Below are 23,989 nucleotides of genomic sequence, written 5' to 3'. Positions count from 1 at the left end.
GGGACACGGTCAAACGCCTTATCCAAGTCCACAAAACACATGTAGACTGGTTGGGCGAATTCCCACAGACCCTCGAGAACCCTGCTCAGGGTGTAGAGCTGGTCCACTGTTCCACGGCCGGGACGAAAACCACACTGCTCCTCCTCAATCTGAGGCTCGACTTCCTGACGGACCCTCCTCTCCAGCACCCCTGAATAGACCTTACCAGGGAGGCTGAGGAGTGTGATCCCTCTGTAGTTGGAACACACCCTCCGGTCCCCCTTTTTAAAAAGAGGGACTACCACCCCGGTCTGCCAATCCAGAGGCACTCTCCCCGTTGACCACGTGATGTTGCAGAGGCGTGTCAACCAGGACAGCCCCACAACATCCAGAACCTTGAGGAACTCTGGGCGGATCTCATCCACCCCTGGGGCCTTGCCACCGAGGAGCTTTTTAACCACATCGGTGACTTCAACCACAGAGATAGGAGAGCCCACCTCAGAGTCCCCAGGCTCTGCTTCCTCCAAGGAAGGCATGTTGGTGGAGTTGAGGAGGTCTTCGAAGTACTCTGCCCACCGGTTCACAACGTCCCGAGTCGAAGTCAGCAGCGCCCCATCCCCACTGTACACAGTGTTCGTGGTGCACTGCTTCCCCCTCCTGAGACGTCGAATGGTGGACCAGAATTTCCTCGAAGCCGTCCGGAAGTCGGCTTCCATGGCCTCACCAAACTCTTCCCATGCTCTGGTTTTTGCCTCGGCGACCACCGAAGCTGCGTTCCGCTTGGCCAGTCGGTACCCGTCAGCTGCCTCTGGGGTCCCACAGGCCATAAAGGCTCGATAGGACTCCTTCTTCAGCTTGACGGCATCCCTTACTGCTGGTGTCCACCAGCGAGTACGAGGGTTGCCGCCACGACAGGCACCAACCACCTTAGGGCCACAACTCAGATTGGCCGCCTCAACAATAGAGGCACGGAACATGGTCCACTCGGACTCAATGTCCCCCGTCTCCCCCGGAACATGGGAAAAGCTCTGTCGGAGGTGGGAGTTGAAACTCCTTCTGACAGGGGATTCCGCCAGACGCTCCCAACAAACCCTCACAATACGTTTGGGTCTGCCAGGACGGACCGGCATCTTCCCCCACCATCGGAGCCTACTCACCACCACATGGTGATCAGTTGACAGCTCCGCCCCTCTCTTCACCCGAGTGTCCAGAACATGCGGCCGCAAATCCGATGACACGACCACAAGGTCGATCATCGAACTACGGCCTAGGGTGTCCTGGTGCCAAGTGCACACGTGGACACCCTTATGTTTGAACAAGGTGTTCGTTATGGACAGTCCGTGACGAGCACAGAAGTCCAATAACAAAACACCACTCGAGTTCTGATCGGGGGGGCCGTTCCTCCCAATCACGCCCCTCCAGGTCTCACTGTCATTGCCCACGTGAGCATTGAAGTCCCCCAGCAGAACAATGGAGTCCCCAGCAGGAGTCCTCTCCAGCACACCCTCCAAGGACTCCAAAAAGGGTGGGTATGCTGAGCTGCTGTTTGGTGCATATGCACAAACAACAGTCAGGGCCCGTCCACCCACCCGAAGGCGGAGGGAGGCAACCCTCTCGTCCACCGGTGTGAACCCCAATGTACAGGCACTGAGCCGGGGGGCAATAAGTATGCCCACACCTGCTCTGCGCCTCTCACCGTGAGCAACTCCAGAGTGAAAGAGAGTCCAACCCCTCTCGAGAGGACTGGTACCAGAACCTAGGCTGTGTGTGGAGGCAAGTCCGACTATATCCAGTCGGAACTTCTCTGCCTCACACACCAGTTCGGGCTCCTTCCCTGCCAGAGAGGTGACATTCCATGTCCCAAGAGCTAGCTTCTGCAGCCGAGGATCGGACCGCCAGGGTCCCCGCCTTTGGCTGCCGCCCAGCTCGCATTGCACCCGACCCCTTTGACCCCTCCCACGGGTGGTGAGACCATGAGAAGGGGGACCCACGTTGCCTCTTCGGGCTGAGCCCGGCCGGGCCCCATGGGTGTAGGCCCGGCCACCAGGCGCTCGCCAACGAGCCCCACCTCCAGGCCTGGCTCCAGAGGGGGGCCCCGGTGACCCGCGTCCGGGCAAGGGAAACTGGATACCATCGATTTTATTTGTCATTAAGGGGCTTTGTGAGCCGTGCTTTGTCTGGTCCCTCACCTAGGACCTGTTTGCCATGGGTGACCCTGCCAGGGGCATAAAGCCCCAGACAACTTAGCTCCTAGGATCATTGGGACACACAAACCCCTCCACCACGGTAAGGTGACGGCTCACAGAGAGGATGGTGACAGCATTAACATTAATAAAGTCAACAATAAATCAAAAATAATTACATTCACATTGTACTGCAACTGTGCTTTAATGATAAATAACAATCCGATGCTACAATTTGGTAAACGGTTCTGAAAGTGGATGGATGTGTTCAAGGTTTGGGAAAAAAAAAAAAAAAGTTAACCACTGTCCTCCGGACATGATAGTTGTGAACGCAATGATGCATACATGGCGATGTTATGTGTAAACGCCCAGGAATATGAACTATGCCTGGATCATGTTTTGATGGTCGGCACACAATATGTTACATTGTATGACCTTTTATATACGAAATCTACAAAACAGGGTGGCACTCAACAAAGATGCACCTTGCGACCAAAATAGGACGCAGCCCACGCTTCCTCAACCCATTCAAACGAACGGACCGGCAAAGCGTGGGCTGCTCGTTCATTTTTACAGCAAGCTGTGCTATTTTATCCACTGGTCATTTTCACATTATAAATATGGTCACGTACTGTTCTAAAACACAATGTGTATACCATCCGTGTATGCTTGACATTGAAGACAGAAGTGGATTTCTTGCGTATGTGCTGTCTCAGCAGCGGAGGCTGTGTGTGTCCCTCCTCCCTCTCACCCTCCTTAAGATGATTGTTATCTGCTGGTTTTAACTGTCGATCAACGCCAAACTTGGAGGGAGGAATGTGGTTGGTTGAACTGAGATTTACAGTACATGCAATACGAGTGGCAAGGTCTTATATCATCTTCATTTCGATCTTAATATCCTGAATGTTCAGATCTCAATTTTGATCTGCTAATTATATTTCCAGCCCTTGAACATATTTAGATATATTAGCTAAGTACTGTATACACGCAGACGCGCAAGCACACACAAAACATATGCAGAACACTTAAGTGCCTCAAAATCATACATAATGTGAACCATTTTCTATGCTTTTTCAGATTCATTTTGTTTGTCTGCCTGGTCAGAGTGAAGGTGACGATGCTGTGGATCAGGTACTTTTATACTTATTATTGATAATTACTGCCTTAACACTGCCTGTAAAAGCCATCTTTTTTCCAGAAGTAGGCCTAATTTATAAGTCACACCAGACACTGGCGTGTCTCTCGTCAACCATAATTTTCTGACTTAAGTCGCACCTGTCCCAAAAATTATGAAAAAAAAAACAAAAAACACAAATCGCTCTGGATTATGAGTCAAATTTTTTTTTGTTATTTTACAAAATCCAAGACCAAGAACAAAAGAGCTTGGGCTCACAGTAGTTTAGCATGCGGCAGCTTCCACAACAAGGATTTACTATTAATATTTACCAAGGCTGTGCAGGAATCGTGGTGACTCAAATTTGGATGCAAATTGGCCGGAAAGAGCGAACGTCCCTTTAGAATTTGTGGAACCAAGTCAGAACAGGTCATAGCTTATTGATAGTTGTATTTTCACAGAGGCATGATGGCACCGACGTCTCATAGTGACGTAAGTGGGAAGTGAACATGCGTGAAACAATCGTCCGGAAGTCTTTGCGTTTGTTTTGGGATATTTGGTTGGCTAATAAGCATTAAATTAAATTAAATTAAGCAGTCAGTCAATAAGGCCAAGCTGGGTAGTGTTTCAACACCTTTGTCTTCGTTCACTCTTGGGCTCTCACACCATCATAGCGGCATACAAAGGAACTTTGGCCACTTGAACACCGGATAGGAGACGACAGGTTAGCTTTGCTGGTACGTCACATTACAGATTGATTTACTGGAACAAAGTAACAAAAAACACACTGGATTTTACCACTGGGCAAGGTACGAACAAGGATAATGGAAGTAGAAGTAAGCCTTTTTAATTTAAAAAGGAAAACCTTTCTGTCGGTTTATGCTGCTGCGTCAAAACACCTGTGGTACACCCCAGTTCATAAGATACATAGTCTTCAAATAAGTAAATGCATGAGGCTTTCGTAAAGCTCTTTAGACGCTGTATGGTCTTGATCAGAGGTGTCAAACCAAGCAGGATTTTACCATCAGTCGCACAACAATGCAAGATTCTCGTTCATGTAAGCTCATTTAAACCAGGAGAGGAAAACTTTTCTCCAATTAGAAGCGGAATTTTGAAACCAAACATGAAGTCGTTTGCTCCCGTCAACACTATTGGGGAACAGGGATTTTGGGTTTGAGTCCGAGCTCTAACTTTAATATGCACAATTCGCACCTGTGTAAGTCGTAGAACCACCCAAACTATGGAAAAAAGTGCAACTTGGAGTACCAAATATGGTAATTATTTCATTGTGGAATCCTGTATACTAAGGGTGTGGAAAATAATCGATATTAATCGATACATCGATGCGCACGTGCGCGATCCGAGTGCATCGGCTCATTCACTGGGTACGACGCGATTGACGGGTGAAATCGCGATTCATCACGATGCATTGATGGGTATCGGTAAAATCCGATTCAAGTGCCATTTTATTCATGTTAAACGTCACCTATCTGCCCTTTCCTAGGCGCAATGAATGCACCATCATTGCTTTGCGTTTTGTGTTGAATACGGACGGTAGCCGTGCGTCACATACAGTCCAGTACACAACTAGCGAAACATTATGGAAGTTAGCGCAAGCAGCAGCAAGGAAACTACTATATTTAATGCAGCCGCAACATTCAAATCTTATGTTTGGAAATACTACGGCTTCGAAAAGAAAGACGGAAAGCTTGATAAAACCTCCGTAATTTGCAAGGAATGTCGCACTAAGAAGCCATACAACGGCAGAACCACAAATATGCAGACCCACTTAAAACGATGGCACCAGATCACTGAAAAGTTTCCCTCCCTCCCCCGCTTCCACGCCCAGTTCCTCGTTGGACACCGGAGAAACTCTTGGTAAACCAGGTCAGGATCAGAAAAAAAATTGCCTCTTATTTTGGGAGTCCCCTTGCAACTCACTGTGACCGCGCAATGGCTATAACTAAGGTCACTGCTTATTTCATATGCAAAGACCTCCAGCCTTAGCGTGGTGGACAACGAGGGTTTCAGACAGCTCGTGCACGTTTTGGAACCCAGGTATAAAATATCAGACAGGTCTGTGTTCACTTACATATTCCCGATGTGTACAACAAAGTAAGAAGTGAGATTACTGTGTCGCTGAACAGTGCACAAAGAGTTGCACTTACAGTGGATGGGTGGACATCTTGCGCTATAGATTCATATATATATATATATATTATTATTACCGTATTTTCACGACTATAAGGCGCCATTAAAAGTCTTAAATTTTCTCCAAAATGGACAGGACGCCTTATGGTGCGGAGCGTCCTTTATATGCGCTGAGTTCCAAAATCTGACTGACAGCCGACACGCTGTTTATATAGAGAAAAGGCGGAAGTGACTGTGAAAGAAGTCGGCCAATCAGGGAAGGGTGGGCGTGTATATATACACATATGGAGAGGGAGAGAGAGAGAGAGAGGGAGAGAGAGGACAGACAAGCTAGTCCGCCAATGGTGAAGGGTGGGCGTGTAATTGGACGCCTCAAGCCAGTACCAACACTTGTATAGCGTGTGGCAATGTGCATTGTTGCAAAACAACTCCGGTTTTGGTTTCTAAGAACCCCTGAAAAAAAATTCGACAAAGAGACATGCCTACGAAGCTCAGTTAAAACTTAAAGCCACCGGTTATGCTTTTGGCATGCGTGACCATCTCACAGCAGCGGTGAAAAATCAAGTCAAGCAAATGAACTCTGAGCTTGCTGTTATTCCCGGAGGCTTGACTAAAGAACTCCAACCGCTGGACATTGGCATCAACCGGCCGTTCAAAGTAAAGTTGCGAACAGCATGGGAACAATGATCGGTGGCAAACACAACTTTACAAAGAGTGAGAGGCAGCGCTGGGCGAGTTACGCCACAATACGCAACAACGAGAGGGAACGCGGCGTTTTTGATGGATTACGGTACTTGCACAATTGTTCAATTCTTTCTACACACACGCGCTGCCACCATGTTTCGCTGTTCTTTACTTCCAAATGTGGGAAAGCTTCACACGAGAGAAATGTTGACTTTGCTGTTGCTACTCCTTCTTTCCACTCGGCAATGCGTAGCAACTCACACTAGCATGTGATGCATTCAATGACAACTGAGATGTGCAGTCCTCTGCTTCTGATACAGAGGATGAGGACTTTGATGGATTTCTGGGTGATGATTGATCGAAAAACGTGAGAACATTGTACGATGGCTAAATAAAATACACCCGAACTCAGTTCTGCTTTCGTTGCCTTTTTAAAACGTGTTTTTATCTTATCTGTATGTCTTGGCATGCTACCGTATGCTTCAAGCTAACATGTTAGAGTGCGCGCATGCATGCCGTATGTTTAAGCTGGCGTATGTTTTACCACTGTAAAACTGCGCCTATTCGTACGATGCGTCCTGTGTATGTGTAAAATACAGAAATGTCACGCATTAATGAGACTGCGGCCATTAGTACAATGCGTCGAATAGTCGTGAAAATACGGTATATTTCACATAAGACACTCAGTGAGAATAGTCTGTTTGTGTTTACACTATAGCAACAGCTGTGAGTCTCAGGTGCCAAATTGTTTACATTTTCTTTGCACAAACCCTAATTGTGAAAGGGCTTAGATAAGTTGTTTTACACGTTCTACTGTTTATAAGGAATAAAGTGGTATCCTTTTTGTAATACCATACTGAATTCCATCTTTTTAAAAGCTTTTTTTCTTTGCTTATTTGTATCATGTTTAATTGCACAATATCGCAACAAATTGCATTGTATCGTATCGGATCGCATTGATTTGAACTTAATGTGTATCGCATCGTATCGCATCGTGACGACGGTGAAACGTATCACATCGTATCGCCAGAAAATTCCATGTATCGTTTAAGTATCGCATCGCTGGCAGTGCATCGAGATGTGTATCGAATCGTCCTCAGTGCTGAGATTCACATCCCTACTGTATACGTGTTTAAGTAGACGCAGTTTTGGTCATATTCCGCCTTCAGTGAGTTCTGTGTAAAATGCCAAGTCGAGTAAATACCGGTGTGACTGTCATGCAGCAATTGCTCATGATGTCTAGATGAAAGGGGCTGCTGGTTGAGACTTTGTGTGATGCCTAAGGATAGTTTGTACATAACTGTCAGTGGATTCATTTTGCAACTATGTATTCCATCCTTGTTTAAGGCCCTAGCGTCCCTTCCGGCTGGGCTGTGTGAGATTCTCAGAACCTTCCACATTTACAACCTGAGGAATAATGAAGTTCAGTTGCTCAAGGACTCCCCCAGACTGACTGAGCACAAGGACACTGGGCCTCAAGTAAGTTAAAAAACACCTCTTGTAACCGAACTCCACTGCTGACTACTGCATGCTAAATAGCAAAGTCAAGTACAGTCCACTTTTAAAACTTGTGGAGAACCTGTATTTTTTTTCTTCGTTTTTCCCGAACACTCAACATGCAGTGCTGGATAAAGGCTGTGTGTGTGCTGCGCCACAACCTTGGTGTCAGTGGGCAACCTTCGGCTGGAGTCACATCGTTGACAGGCCTTCTTGGATGCTATGTAGCTGGCGTCCGCTATGCTCTGGAGCTACAAAGCTTCCAAAGGGGTGAGGCGAGGCAGTCTGAGGAAGATGACACCAACCAATCCATCTCGTCCATCGAAGACGACTTTGTCACTGCACTGGAAAATCTCGAGGAGGACGAAATGGGAGAGAATCTCTGTAAGGTTTAAAGGAATTCAGAAACTTTTTATATAGAAATGTAGGAGATCCCAACAGCTGACTGCAGAATTTCCTTCTCTAGTGGTCCAGGGTGTTTATTATAAATAATGAGTCTATGCGCATATATAAATGTATGTATATATGTATATATATATGTGTGTGTGTGTGTATATATCAGAGCTGTCAGTTTAGCGCATTTTTATTGGCATTAATTTAAATGAATTTTAACGGGATTAAATTTTTTCTCGCAAGATTAACGCGGCACTCGTCACAGCGGATGTTACGTTGCTCTATAAATAAACCAGAAACAAAACAACAAGCGCGCTGCATAGGTCCACGCATGTTTGTTTTGCCAGGCACAGCAGCCCAAGACACCGAAAACGGATACATAAGAGTTTATGAATGGAAAGTTTACTTTTAAAAAGTTGCCAGATTTCTCCACCAACAAGACCAAAGTTACCTGTGTCATACAGGTAAACGATGTATGCCACTGACGTAGTAATGATGTTGTTGTAATCTGGTATGTCCCGCGCGGCATACAATAGACACACCATTAACTTCACCTTTACAGATATTACATCTGTTCTATTGGCAGTAGTGTGGTGTGGTCAATATGGCACTTTCCACTATTTGAGGAAATAAAACAATTACTCATCTCATTAATTTACATTGAAACATTGGTAAAATATTGGAGAGGCTTTTAAAATTGGATCATTTCATCTAACCTTTGTGTGTGTGTGTGTGTCTTCTTTCTATGACTGCTATGGACTCCTGAAGCTTATCGGCCTTTCAAAAGACATGATGTGGCGTCACAAACAGTGCCTACCCACAGGAGAGGAAAGGAACTATCAGGTTCCCACATTATAATAAGTTCATTGTCAAAGAAATATGCAGCCAAACACGAGCCGGTCCCGGAGAATTCTGTCACAGTGCAGAGGTGTTCAGGCATGGAAACCCAGTGGACTTACTGTAGTCCAGGAGCTCGTCTGTCTTCACCAACAGTTCAAATCAGTGAATCTGAAGAATCTGATTGCTCAAGCCCAAGCCCAATCATTTTCCTGGATGAGGTGGACTACCAGAAGAGCATGCGGGCCAAACTGGACATCCCTCAGGTGCCAGGAGGTCCCAGAGAGAGGGTGGAAGACTCTGACTCTGAAGTTAGTGAATTCTTTGATAGCTTTGACCAATTTGATGACCTGGAAGGCTTCAGTTCAGAGAGTGGCACTCTCACTCTTCCATTGGATAATGTTAGTGCTCCAACCACACAGACTAAAATCACAGAATCTAGCACTAGTGAGTCGTCATCCAAATATGTCTCTAAAGGCTGCTCAACAAAGGGGATGTATCCTCACTGCTTTGATCAGCCAATTCTCCCAGCCAATGTGAAAAAACCTACTCCTCTTAAACCAGGCTCCCCCTATGGAGCTCACACTGAGATGCCTGACTCCCCACGGCCTGTACAGAGTCCCTCTGAGGACAACGGTGGTCCACTCTTCAGTCCTGTCAGCTCTTCTGCCTTCAGCCCCCTGGCGGATTCAAGTGGGATGCTTGAATATTTCTGGAAGAGAAGCGAGGAAGGGAGCGGCAGCACTGAATTACGGAAACCTCAAGATCTCTGCTGTTTGTATAAGACCTACTCAGACTTTGCCAGCAATCTCTCCAAAGAAATTCTTGGATCTGTCTGTGGCTACCAATCTGCTATAGACCTTAATGACAACAAGAATCTTAGTTGTGTTTGCCACAAGGAATTCACCAATCCCTCAGGCTACACGATGAAGCTGTCAGAAATCCAGGAGACTGTAACAGTGGCTAACCTACAGAAGACATCCCAGTCTTTGAAAGATGGCATTCAGAGGTTTGCATCAGACCTTGTAGAAATGAGCCTCGGCAGTGCTTTCCGGGACCTCCAAAAAGGCGTGTCCACTTGTACAACCACTTTGTGTCAGCTAGCTGCGAGACTCACCTCCTCAGTATTTCAGATGGCCTTCCATGAGATTGGCATGCGGCAGGCCTATGTGTTGAAGGAGCGAGCAGTGAATGGGTTAGCTAACTTCCTGGTTGGGGAAGCAGTATCTGGTGCACTCAAAGAGTTCTTGACTGTGAAGAAGCATATGTTTCATCGCACAGTGACACAGTTTGCAACAGATTTAGCTGAAGAGCTGGTATTCGAAGGTATTATGGAGGTGTGTCAATTCTCTCATCCGTCGACACCTTTAACCCCCAGTGATTGGTCTTTTGGTCAGGGCCACGAAGATGAAGAGGAGGTGGTTACTTCCTATGCTTCAGACTTGTCCGAGTCTGTTATTCAGGAGGCTTTCATTGAACTCTCACAGAATGAAATTGCCTTTACTAGCCAAGCAGCCATCAGTGTTTCTCCAGACAACATCTGTTATGTTACTTCAGAGAATATGAATGCTCACACCTGCACCACATTTGCTGCCAGGCAGCTTTCCAATGCAGCCTCAATGGATGTTCCAGGAACCTCAGGAGAGTGTGCCCCCTGCACAGTGAAGGAAGCTCTCTTCACGGTGTCAGGCATGGCCAGCTGTATACCTGTGCCCCAAGCTGGCCAAGCTATCTCTTGTCTAAAAGATCCGGAAGACCAGCATGGTTCCAGCCTCACGGATGCCCCACAGTCGAGCCCTAAAAGAGTAAAAGTATTTTCCTCAGATAGCACTACTTACAGCCAAGAAACTCAAACACCCTCCTGTGGAAAGTCACCATCCCCAAACTTCTCTGGTAACATGGTGGACATGATAGTGACTGAAGCTTGTGAGCTTGTCAGCTCTTCTAAAATGAAAAGAAGTTTTGATGACTGTGCTGGTTTCCTTGCAAAGACAGTCCTGAGCCAAAGGGACACCCTGCAGGTGCCAAATGCAGATTTGGGTGGTCAAAAGATGTCTCACCCAGGGGATGACGCAACTCCAAACTCGGGTCAAAAATCTGGTCGAACACCTGGCCCTCCTCCGTCTACCCCCCAGCAACCAAGTGAAGTATCCAAGGAAAAACAAATAAAACTGTTTTCTAAGAAGTTAAAAAGCAAGTTGGCCAAAGAATTTTCCCCAGCCACGCCTCCTCCAACTCCCTACTATCACACTGAAACTGGCCCGGGTCCAACGAAAAACAGTCCAGAGGCAGACAAGACAGAGTTTATGTTAAAATTGATGAGATCTCTTTCCGAAGAGGTAGATGGTAATGAGGATGAAGAGGAGGAAGAATTGCCAGAGGACCCCGGTGTAAGTAGCAACAACAAATTGGTCGAGTCAGGTCTCCATCAGGACGTGAGACAGTTGTCATCTCGCAGGCTGTCCAGTAAGGAAGCTCTCCATTATGCTGAACAGTTGGCTTGTCATATAGTCTCAATGGCAACAGAGATAGACAATCTGGAAGTCGGAGATGAAGTTGGTGAATTTGCCGCTCCAGATGAGAAAAGGCGTGACAGCGTGGCTCATTTCTCAGAGCAAACTTTAAACACCTTGTGGGTCTATGCAGGGGAGGTGGCCGGGGAAGTAATCAATGACGTAAAGAGAATGGTGAGCTCTGTCCAGCAGTGCTCATATCTTGGTTCTCCCCGAAAAAGAACTATAGACTGCTCAAACTCGGAGTGTTTGCATCACCACCACCATCACTCTCTTACTGGCACAGATCACAGCAGGGACCGGAAGGTGGACGAACAATGCTCGAACAGTCTCCAATCCTCTGTTTTCCGCTCACCTGTCTCAATGTCAAGTAGTTCCAGCTCAGGATTGTCCTCGACATATACCAGCTGTGAGAGTGTGACAGATGAATACGCCGGTTACCTCATTAGGGTGCTTAAAAAGGAGGGAGGCAGTCGGGAGTTAGTCCTCGATCATTATGCTAGTCGTCTGGCCTACCGGTCAATAAAACAAGGTTTGGCTCATGCGAGTCGCAAGATTAAACAGAGATCCTCCAGTGCCCGCCTGCGTCCCTCAAAGTCATTACCAGATGAATGGAAGGCATCGGGTAATGATGTTTCTCCAACCAAGGACATCGTTGAATCAGTGATTTGTCCCTCCTGTGAGGATACACAGTGCTGTTGCAGCGAAAAAGAGGGCCATAGGGACTGTGTCGATCTGGTTAATTTTGCAGAGTCTTTAGCGTACAATATCACTTGTGATGTCACACGAACACTTCGTCTGTCGTCTGTACGCCTCCCAAAGTCTCTAACAGACTCTTGTCTTTATAAGAAATCTAAGCTTGAAAACATCACAGAGAACCTCATTAGGAACTCATTCTCCTGCCCTCTGCTTTCCAAGGACAGTAAGGCTAGACGTTACCACAGCACGGGAAGTTTGCTTGATGGTGGCCACAACAGTGGGATGATGCAGGTCATTGAGCATTACGCAAGAAAAATAGTTGATGATACTCTAAAGATGAGTCTCGCTTCAGTAGAGCATTCATCCCAAGACCATCAAAAGACTCTCAGCCAGGACAGACACTCACAGACGCAAAGGCTCTCTGAAGAGACTGTACCAGGTCCCTCTCAGGGACAGAAGACGTGTCGTTACGGTCAAGCTCTGGAGTGTCCCTACTGCTCCAAACTTAGTCGGCATCACCATCAGTCTATATTGCAGAGGAGGAAGTGCGGTCCAGAGTATCAAACTAGGCCAGAGCAACTTCATGGGCTGGATATTCCTAAAATCCATATTGACCTGGAACACCGGTCGGCATTTGCAGAGCAGATGGTGTCTATGGCAATGGAGAACGCCAAACGAGAGTTGAGCAACACAAGCCTGAACGCAGACAGTGGCATTGGCCATGATGGAGCCAGCTACGCAGAGAGTCTGACTGCTGAGATCATGAACTCTGCACTTAACGTCTGCCAAGCGGCCAATGTCAGGTACCAACAAAACTGACATCATCAGAAACGTTTTGCATGTCTTGCGTCTTAGTATGTAGGTCTTTCTGAAATCCTAATTTCATGAGGGTTCCAACTTCCTAGCAATAGCATTGTGACAAAATTTCCCCAAAATTACAATATGTCAAAATTCAAAGGGTCGTTGGAATGACCACTTTAACCTGAGTGGAGCACATCAAGCATTTAAAAAATTGTCTGGGGGATTTCAGAGAAATATTTATTCTGTAGGAGTTGGGGAATTCCTTTTTTATTGCTTTTAGAAAATCTGGTCAAAACATATTCATATTTGACTAAAACAGTAGAATGTCATTATTTCCATATAAACATTCACACAATATAATTGAATGGAATCTGATTTAGAACTAATTATCGTGAGGCCAGTTGTTTAAAATAATGTACCGTCGTTTTAAATCCCTTTTTTTTTTTTTTTTTGCTTTCAAAGATCACGTAATCCATTTTTCATGATTAGCGAATCTGGATTAACAGTGCTGTGAATGGGATAACATATCACAATGTGGGCCACCAACAATATAAAGAACAACAGGTACAAGAGCCAACGTGGGGTCGCTTTCATTGTTTCGTTTTGGGGTTTTTTTCACCAAAACATCCACATCTATTAATTATTTATCTCATGAACACTCATCTCAGCCACAATAAATAACACATTTGCTCTAGGTAAAAAAAAAATCAATTATGGCTATTTAAATTCAGTTATAAAACAGCCTACTGGTAAATGCCCAATAGTTAACAAAATAAAGAATGTGGTTACCTAGAAATTAGTATACAATAATGAATATGGTAAAATAAGCATGCTCAATGATTTCTTGGCTAATTAATTGGAGTACCATTTACCATTTTTGAACATTTGTGAGAACAGTTGAATAAGTCTTGCATTTTAGTATTTTTTGGGGGGGCGGGGGGCGTGAATTGATTTGGTATTGAGGATTATAGAACCGTAAAGTTTTGTCATGTTGCTATCGTCAAGCACCTTTGCTCCCATGATACATTTTCCAGAGCTCATTAAAAACAAAAACAAAAATTCCGCGGTCCAAGCACATGATTTCCTCTCGCATTCCAAAAACATGCATGACAGGTTAATGGAACACTCTAAATTTAATTGTCCTTCAGTGTGAGGGTGAGTGTGAATGGTTCTTCGTCTATGCGTGCTCTGCGATTACCTGGCAACCAGTTCAGAGTGTACCCCAGCCACTGAGACAGCTGGGATAGGCTCCAGCATGTCCACCACCCTCGTGACGATAAGAAAATTGATTAAAGGATATTTCTTACTGCTCTTAACTACCCTGAACTCCACATTTTAAAAACGTGCATCATTACTAAGCACATACGTTGCAAACTTAATATCTTATTTATGTTTTGATGCCTTCTAATTTTGTAATAATTTGCTTGTAGCTCTCAAGGCAGGGAAACCACCGAGTCTACTGTGTCCCAGCATTTGAGTGTCGGGGACGACAGTGTGGGCAGCTGGTCCAACCTTAGCTTCGAGGATGACAACAGCAGCTTCTTTCATCTCAGTGACAGGTATAAATCCTGAATGATGTATTACGTGTCAGATTCTCCAGAGTAGGACTTTTACTTGTGTGGTGGCGGACAGTCAAATGTCTGTCGAGTTTTCACTCCCTTATTGTGGTATTAAATGGTGAATCCAAATTTCATCCACACCGGAGGTTTGAATGAAGCCGTTGCTTCTTCGCATTTTCATGTAATTTTAACGTATTCCCGCGACCCTAAACTGCCCTCTGAAGTCGGTTACAGTTCCACCTGAAGTGGCTGAAAGTGCACACGCAGCATCAATGACAAGACCACGGTCAGTAGATGAATATTGCACCACGCAAAGTGTACCAAGTAGTACTCGGTTTAACCAAGTACTGTCCCATCCCTTTTATTTAAATTTAAAACCATATTGCTGAAAATCCAGTTGAATATGATCAGTTCTGTAACGCTGGTCGACCTTCAAAACTAAATTCTCCCACCATAGGAAAGTAAGTACATGTGTTGCAGGCTCAAAATGCCACCATCTTACCATCTTCCTTAATTATACAAGTAGCATTTTCAAGATTTTAGTTGCATTGTAACTCAAGCAACTTTAACACAGAGTTAAACACTCAATGAAACTACTCACCCTTTGAAGACAAAAGGGCTGTTCACACGGCAAGATTTGGTCCGGTGCTGCGCCGGGGCTGCCCCAGTAGAGCGTTCACATGTGCAAATTAGCTCTGGCGTAGCCCCGGAAAAGAGCTCATACCGAAAAGAGCTTATACCGGACCAAATTTGCTCCGGTGCAAATGCTCGTTTGCGAAGCAGCACCGGTGTAAATTTGCACGTGTGAACGCAACTGGGTTAAATTTGCTCCAGAGCAAATGCTTGTGAAGAGTACGTATGGCGAGAATGCGTTGCTTTTGTGCTCTGGAGGACTTCCGTAATGTGTTTGTTTCATAATGACATAAAGACTTGGCTAGTAACATCTTTCCTTTTGTAGGAGACTGGACTGTCTCAGAGTTGTTTGTTCCTTTGTTGTTTGTTCACAACCCCCCGCCCCTCATAGAATTTATTTTGTGATTTCCTCTCTTGATTTTCTGTTTGGCGCATTAGTGTTTGCTTTTCTGAGTGTCATTGAAGTCATCGTTCATTTACGTTTTCTTGGGCGGTCACTCTCGAGCAGAAGGCACGGAAACCGAGAAGGAGAAGGACGTGCCGGTCCAGTAGTCGCTTGAGTTGTGTATATACAGTACGTTTTAAAAAGAACCAACACGACAGCTCGTTTGTTTTCTGTCGTTTTGCTCCGCTGCAGAAACTGCCGTGTGAACGCAAGTGGGGCAGCCCCGACACTGTGTCGGAGCTGCCCCGCTCAGCGGCTTTGTACGTGTGAACGCTCCACACAATTTGCTGCGGTGCAAAATATATCGCAACAAAATATATCGGTGCAGCGCTGGAGCAAATGTGTGCCGTATGAACGGCCCTGAACACGCATTTCATTCAAGTCAACTTTATTGTTAAATGTGCTCTATGTGCATCATACAGCACAGATGACATTTCTTTCCTCTCAACCACAGGAGAGAGAGGAGCAACTGCGGGTACCCGCGCCGCCATCAACAGAACAGTTAACATAAAATGACAAATAGTGCAACACAACACATAAGACATAGACTGTCATGCAATCTTAACCAATCTTTCTGCATGCATTTTGTTGTTTGAAGCAGTTATAGATGAAAGAGGAGATAATCAAAGTGCCCTTTCATTTTGATTCTCATTTTCATTCATCATTACATTTTGATTTTCAGCTTGTTAAGCGTGTCCTTTCTTGGCATGCAAGTCATTGTCTGTTATGCTTTCACATAATTGGACTTTGCATTGGTGTCTGCTTGGTCTACTTCATTTTTCATAACCTTTATGGACAGAATTTCTAGGCGCAGCCGAAGCGTTGAGGGGGTCCGTTATGGTGGCCTGAGTATTGCATCTCTGCTTTTTGCAGATGATGTGGTACTGTTGGCTCCTTCAAGCAGGGCTCTCCAACTCGCACTGCAGCGTTTCGCAGCAGAGTGTGAAGCGGTTGGGATAAAAATCAGCACCTCCAAATCTGAAGGCATGGTCCTCAGTCGGGAAAGGGTGGAGTGCCCCCTCCAGGTCGGGGAGGAGATCTTACCCCAAGTGGAGGAGTTTAAGTATCTTGAGGTCTTGTTCACGAATGAGGGCAGAAGGGAGCAAGAGATCGACAGGCGGATCGGTGCAGCATCTGCTGTGATGCGGACGTTGTATCGGTCTGTCGTGGTGAAGAAGGAGCTGAGCCAAAGGGCAAAGCTCTCAATTTACCTGTCGATCTACGTTCTAACCCTCATCTATGGTCACGAGCTATGGATCGTGACCGAAAGAACGAGATCCCGGATACAAGCGGCCGAAATGAGATTTCTCCGCAGGGTGTCCGGGCTCTCCCTTAGAGATAAGGTGAGAAGCTCGGTCATACGGGAGTGACTCGGAGTCGAGCCGCTTCTCCTCCACATCGAGAGGAGGCAGATGAGGTGGCTTGGGCATCTGATTAGCATGCCTCCTGAACGCCTCCCTGGTGAGGTGTTCCGGGCATGTCCCACCGAGAGGAGACCCCGAGGATGACCCAGGACACGCTGGAGAGACTGTCACCCAGCTGGCCTGGGAACGCCTCGGGATCGCCCGGGGAGAGCTGGAAGAAGTAGCTAGAGAGAGGGAAGTCTGAGCTTTCCTGCTAAAGCTGCTGCCCCCGCGACCCGACCCCGGATAAGCGGTAGAAGATGGATGGATGTTATCTAACTTGTTTACAGTATATATCAGGGGCGAGCAAACTCCGGGCCGTTGGTCTTTTTAATCCAGCCCGTCGAAGATTGGTGCACAATTACGGTTTGATTGCATACATTTCGTTTGGACTTGTAATGTATAATAATGTATTTCAATACCAGGTGGCGCAGTTACCTCATGTTGCAGAGCACAGGGAGGAAGGGGAAGACGAAGAAAGAGGGAGAGATTAATGACCATGGAAGGGAAAGTGATCTGTATCTGATTAAACGAAGTGGGTAACAAAGAACGAAACAATCAGGAGACGCCTGGAGTCGGAAAGACTCAAATCTACGAGACTTTGAAAAAAACGATTCTTACTCAGTCCGATTCTGGCAATTTCCATGCTCAGAGTGAATTGCTTGTGGCTCAAGTAAATGAACATTTCCTAAAATGGTTTGATTCTTGTTAAAAACTTTCCGCAAACTGGACAGCTAATAAGAGTCGGAGAGCAGTCAAATGTGTAGAGGGTGAACAACAGGGGGCTCAGTATACATCCTTGAGGAGAACCGGGGCTGAGTGTGATGGTGGAAGCGAATGTTACATTATTTCTAGCATACAAAGACATTGTGCTATCTACTTTATTTTGTATTTCTATTTCTAACTTTTGGCCCGGCACTCCACAATATTTTCTGCTTCTCATTTGGCCCCCCCGGAAAAATAATTGCCCACCCGTGGATAAGCTAGGTAATAAAAGTGATACTCTTTTTTTTTTTTTTTTAAAGATATAGTTAGGAGATTTACTCGGCCTTTGCCATGCCATTCCCTCTTCTTTCAGCTAAATGATTCAATTCTATTGGAACATACGTGGTCCATAAGATCTAAAAACAATCATAGCTGTCATTGTAATGCACTAAAGTAGCTCAGAGGAAATGTGGTTTTAGATTGGGGAAAACTGCAGCGAACGTAAATTCCAAAGAGAGATTTCGGGATCAGGTCAATCTGCAGTGTCTGTCCTTTGACATGTTCTCACACCAGTTGCCAATTTTTTTTGGTCAAATTTGGGGTATATCTCTGTGGAAGCAAACCTGACAATGAGATCCTTTCCCAAGATACCAAAGGAGCACAGTGTGTTGACTGCCGAGGAGGCTGAGTTAATGTATCATAATATTTTCTAAAGGTGTGTCTTAAAGGAGTGCTTTTGTCTCTTCAGGCACTGTTTCTGCAGGAACAAAGTCCACCACCATGTGTCATTCATTAGACTCCCTTTAAAAGCCTGGTGCGACCATTTCCACAGCAGATGAAACGACTAAAGGGAAATTCATCCTCAAAGGGTGTTGGACCATAGTGATGAACTAAAAGTTCCCACCACGTCCTCACTCTAACCACCTAGATAAAATATATAGTTTAATTGAACCAGATACAGTACAATACAGCATTATTTATATTGTGCTTTCACAAGAGCTGTAGCTGTAACAAAGCGCTTTACGGGACACAAACATGAAAACATTCACTATAAAAGAACAGAACAAATAATAGAAAATAGAAAATAATACAATTACTGTATGACTATTCATACGTCTTGTTGCTTGAAGCGGTTATATATGAAAGAAGAGAGATTGAGTCTCCTTTCACTAGTGGATCAGATGGAGACAAAAAAAGGATTTAAATGCTCTTCCTTTACTGATAGTGTTTCATGCTACAGTTTTCAGTGTGCAGTGGACCCCAAGTATATGTGGTTCGGCACCTGCAGTTTCTCCAATTTGTAGATTAGCTAGCTAGACAGCTAGCTAGAGAGGGAATTTATTTATTTTAATAGTGGGGAACCAACCTCAGGTTTACATGGAAAACACTTATTGGCAGTATATCCCCACTTAAGAATTTTTGGGAGTTAATAAATGTTTTTAATGTAATTATAATGGGGATTAATTATTGGTATTCTTGGATTTTTGCTATTTGCAGTCAGGCCCGGAAATTTCTCTTCTCCGCAAATAGCGGGTGTCCTCTGTAATCTCTTTAACAGATCTTGTGCCTTTATCTATATTTTTATTGCACTTAATTGAACGGTGTACATCGAAGCAGTAACATTCATTTTGTGACTGCGAAGACTTTGTTTTTCTTTTCTTCTTTCTACCCAATCTTGCTGCTGTAGACTGTAAATTTCCCCAATGTGGGACAAATAACAGATATCTTATCTTATCTTATCTTATATGTCAAGCTCATAGCACTAAAGCCTGTATGCATATCGTTTTAGGGAAAACTCACATGACCGATAGAGCTACTGTATTCTACCTGTCAGTGAGCCGCCAAACAATGTTTTTAAGAAAGTGCCTCTGTCAATTTGATGCATCCCTGCCAAAAGAAATACAAATCTTTTGTAGCACAATTCTTCCCGTCAAGCTATTGTGATGGGGAGCCCGAAAGAAAAAGGGTTCCACCGTGTGGGAACATTTTAATCTCGTATTGGCAAACAAGGTATTTGTTTTCATTTCCCCGTTTCATCCCGTTCCTCCGTTTCCACTTGCTCTATCCAAATTAAATCACCTTCAAAGCTATACCTTTAAATTTGTATAGGTTTATTGACAGAACATCCAATGTTACAGTATCAAAATTCGCTGTTGTATCCAATTTTATTGTTCCAAAAAAAGCGATAAACTGTATCACTTTGTATGGAATCGTTAGGCCTTATATCAATGTGCATCGTATCAGCCAAAAACATATTTACACATAAGTACACATGCATACATGCACACATACATACCTGTATATAAGCATGAAAGCAGTTAACATAATCCCGATTATAATAATGATGACAAGACAACCCGTTTTGAGACTGGAGTTGTTTTGATGACAGTGGTACATCACTGATCTTACTCTCTCTAGCAGCAATGGGAACAGCAGCAGCTGGAGCAGTCTTGGCTTAGAAGGGGAGCTCTTGGAGGAACACATGTCATCCTCGCCTTCGGGAAGGTCAGTAACCAACGCGATTGAGAAATGCCTGCCAAAACGGAATGAGTATTGCAAAGTGACTTGCCGATATGGTACTACTGCGATATTTACAGTGGAAGGAAGAAGAATGTGACCCCTTTGAAATTTCTTAAACATTTTGCATAATAAGATGTGTTCATATATATTTTTGTAAACATTCACGGGATACGGTGGAACAATTGAGTGGAAATAAGATTTAATGAGTCATTTACTCTGCTTTGTCTGCAGTAAACATGACCAAACGTAATCCAGATGAATTTTGAACCATTCCAAACTGTTGCAGTTCCGCAAGATTCTTGGGATGTCTGGTGTGACTAGCTCTCTTGAGGTCATGTTTGATCATGTTTGCGAGGCTTGTTTAATGCCCGCCTGCTCTTCTGGTCGGGAGTACAGTAAGCTATTTACAGTATTTTTAGTTGCTGCCGCTTGTCTATTCATGTCATTGCTGCTATGGGATCATAAAAAACAGCGTCGTGTTTTTGCCTGCAGGCTACATCAACAAGAAAGTGGTTAACTGTATTGGGGAGAATGTTAGCAAAATATTTTTCTGTTGTTTCATCACAGACCAGATGCAGACCAGTGAGAAACTAACGGAAAAATAGAGCGAGTCACCCACAGATACTTGAACAGCCTCGGTGCCCTTTGCCATAGATTTGACAAAGTTTGCAGCTCAGCATTATTCTTTTAAAAAGGGAATCCCTCACTCGGTGTTTTGATGATGTTTGTAGACAACACCAAAATAGCTTTTGGGTGTTTCCCTTTTTGGTTTAGCGTGCGCTATTTTTAATACTCATCAGCCCCTCACACCCTTTGGCTTGAGGTATTAGGCTGAGAGTCAACTCGCCACAAGATCAGGGTGTTTTTGTCGTAGCTTTGTGATTACCATAGTTTGATCCCATTTGTCTGTTAGCGTTCAGTTAAAGTAGCTTGTTTAGCACTTTTAACACAGAGTTCTGCAAAATGATGATGTGACAGCAGAACCGGGAATTATGAGCTTTCAAATAGAACTCCCCGAAGCTAGGCATTGTCCTGTTTCCGTGTGCGCAAACGATGCAGCAGCAGATGCTGTAATGTGTAAGATAATTGTCAAGAAAACCGGACATTATTAGTGTGTGTCGAATGTTAAACGTTTTCCGACTGAAAATCTTTCTTTTCATAGAGCCGAAATACGCCTCTGATCCAGTTTGATTTCTTGCGTCACGTTTGATAGTGGCTTCGTGGTCGCATCTCAATTGGAATCCAATGCCTTTGCCTTGACGCAACCCGATCTCTTAAACTATTGACAGACTCACTGACAGTTTGATTGCAGCGGCATTCTCACCCAAGGAAGTCTTGCTACTCGATTCTCTTTTTACAAATCGCACATCGTGGCCATCACACGTCTTTTCTAATTTTTTTCCCCTGCAATTTCCGACGTTATGCTGTAGCCTGATGTCTTTCCCTTCAAACTCAATCCAGATGTTATTTTATTTGCTTCTTGTAACTGAAACCAGTCGGGTAGTTGTAGCAACTGCAGTCGTATCCCAACAATGGAACCCAATTCACGGCTGTTCTTTTTGGTACTTTTGTGCTTGAATTTGAGCTCAGTGGTGTCTTTTGGGAATTTTCAACATGCCGCAGTGCATTAGCTTTGACTTTCAGCCACCTGAACACTTGGGTTGAAGATGCTACTGTGCGATTTTAAAATGCTTGCGCTGCAATTTGCTTGAGAGTCAAAGCTTAACATTCCGATTGCTGTTGGGACCAACTGTAAGATGTGACTTCATCACACTGTGTTTTTGGATCATTGCTGTTTGAGTGTCTTTAGTCCATGTACTAAACTGTTGTTGACTGTCAACTCTGAATAATTTTAAGGCAAAAAAAAAAACCATGCTAGAAACAGATGACAATCAAATGTCTCTTTTGTATTTGCCTTGATCTGTGCCAAAAACCATAGATACAAATATGCATGCGGTAAAACCTGTGTCTCTACATTTTGCACAGGCTTAGTCGCGTAGTAAGAAGGCTCGGAGTTTGGTAAACCTGTGCAAAGTCATAACTTTGCACAGGTGTTTGTTAGGAAAAAAAAGCTCAGTTTGGGAAATGTAGTCGTATCGGCGCAAGCACGGTGACGTAAAACGTCAGAGTTTGGAAATTGGAGTTATGACCCCAGGGCAGCGCTGAGAAAATGTCCTTTTGGACAATAAAGTAATAACTGTGGAGGTACAGTCATAGAAAAAGCTACGCTGTCATCGTAACTGTGTCTAAAATATGCAAGATGACTTTTGTATTCGACCCGCTTTCTGCCCCGCCAGAAATTCAGTTTCACGCATTACAGATCCCAACTTACGACACTCGGTGACACTTAAAATCCACCCGACAAGTTAAGCGGTTGACTCACAACCAGGTTGAACATATCTTTCTCTGACATAATCTGTGGTTCGAGGGTTATCGGAAATTGAGAAATCAACGATTTTGTCTTAATCATGACCATCACGGAATTAAAACAGGAACGTTATTCCAGTCAGAAAGACAACTCTTGATTCCAACCGATTTGTAATCTCATTTCTCCCCTGTGACTTATCCGACAGTGATCATACAGACGACAAAGAAACAGAGGTCAAAGAGGAATCCAGTGGTAAGATTTCTTCAACTCCCTTTTTCATTCAGCTCATTCGTGTCACTATTAGTCATTGTAACATTAAAGCGGCACAGATAAATGATTGGGCAATGTCCTTCTACTTTGAGTCTAGTCTCTTCTCGCCAGTCATTGGCATCCCCATTGACTCCGAGCTCGGCTGCGCACGCCAGCCCGCCATGGTGTCTGAGTGCGTCATCCTGTCACAGGGGATTTTACCACCCCCGTAGTACGAGTCAGCCACACTGACGTTCATTCATCGTCTACGCTCGCTCCCCTGACACTCCCGCATTATTACAACCTCCGTGTGCCCCCACAAATTGATGGAGTCTGTCTATTCTTCTGACAGGCCCAATTCACTGTTAGAATCAAGACCCATGTAGAACCTACATTAGAAAGAGGAAAACGTCCTCCCACTAACGTCGCGTCACATTTAAAATGTCTCCAAGAACATTGTTACGTGCTGTGAAGTCATTTGATTTTTGCTGAAAACCTCAAAGCTCTCAATGATTTCCCACATTTGAGTGTATTAAAAAGTGGTTTGATTTTAGAAGCAATAAATTCCTACGGTTGGTGAGTGGGGAAAAAAATATTTCCTCCAATCATCCCTGTCTCTCAAATTGACATTTAAATGCTGAGCCTACATACACTCTGTTGAGCACTACTTACCAATGCATATAAACGGGGATATTGATTTAAAAAAAAAAAAAGGTCAAGTCACACCGCTTGTTTTAAACGGGTTCCCTCTTCAGTATTGAAGATGATCGTACACCATGAGACAGGACCTTTAGCGATGAAGAGCATTTTAATAGACTGTGACATGCTCGACACCTTTCGTGCCTTGTTGTTGCATTTCTCTTTCTTTAGTTTGAAACGTTAGAGGTGTTCAACACAGCAACTTTTACTCCGGTGCAGCACCAGGGCTGCCCCTGTAGAATGTTCACACGTACAAAGTTAGCCCCTGAAAACAGCTTAAACCGGAGCTAATTTAACCCTGCTGAAAGAGGTGGTTTTAAAATTTACTCGGGAGTAAATGCTCGTTTGCGGGGCAGCACCGATATTAAATGATATTTGTGAACGCTACAGGGGTAGACTCGATATGCATGAGAAGAGTTGATTACATACGGGTAGAATGTGTTGCTTTCATGCTCTGTTGTACTTCTCTCATCTTTCCTTTTGTAGGAGACTGCATTGTCTCGGAGTTGTTTGTGTAGTTTGTTCCTCTGTTGTGTGTTCATAACCCTCCCATAGAA

The 23,989-nt window shown here is 44.6% G+C and overlaps 1 protein-coding gene across 5 annotated transcripts in view; it reads left to right on the top strand.

Moving 5' to 3' along the window:
- The window catches only part of akap11 (A kinase (PRKA) anchor protein 11), a 35,147-nt gene that overhangs the window by 4,684 nt on the left and 6,474 nt on the right, over positions 1-23,989 (top strand). For 3 of the 5 annotated variants that reach the window (XM_052081725.1, XM_052081726.1, XM_052081723.1), the window contains exons 4-10: positions 3,240-3,293; positions 7,459-7,590; positions 7,734-7,992; positions 8,770-12,853; positions 14,282-14,410; positions 20,015-20,101; positions 22,690-22,736. In XM_052081725.1, coding sequence (XP_051937685.1) covers positions 3,240-3,293; positions 7,459-7,590; positions 7,734-7,992; positions 8,770-12,853; positions 14,282-14,410; positions 20,015-20,101; positions 22,690-22,736 — 4,792 coding nt within the window. The remainder of the gene's footprint in view (positions 1-3,239; positions 3,294-7,458; positions 7,591-7,733; positions 7,993-8,769; positions 12,854-14,281; positions 14,411-20,014; positions 20,102-22,689; positions 22,737-23,989) is intronic. The other 2 variants (XM_052081724.1, XM_052081727.1) reach the window with 2 other exon arrangements.

The sequence above is a fragment of the Hippocampus zosterae genome, chromosome 12 (assembly GCF_025434085.1).
Source record: "Hippocampus zosterae strain Florida chromosome 12, ASM2543408v3, whole genome shotgun sequence".
Lineage (NCBI taxonomy): Eukaryota > Metazoa > Chordata > Actinopteri > Syngnathiformes > Syngnathidae > Hippocampus > Hippocampus zosterae.
The sequence above is the reverse complement of the archived record's forward strand: the minus strand, read 5'-3'. Positions and strand labels throughout refer to the sequence as shown.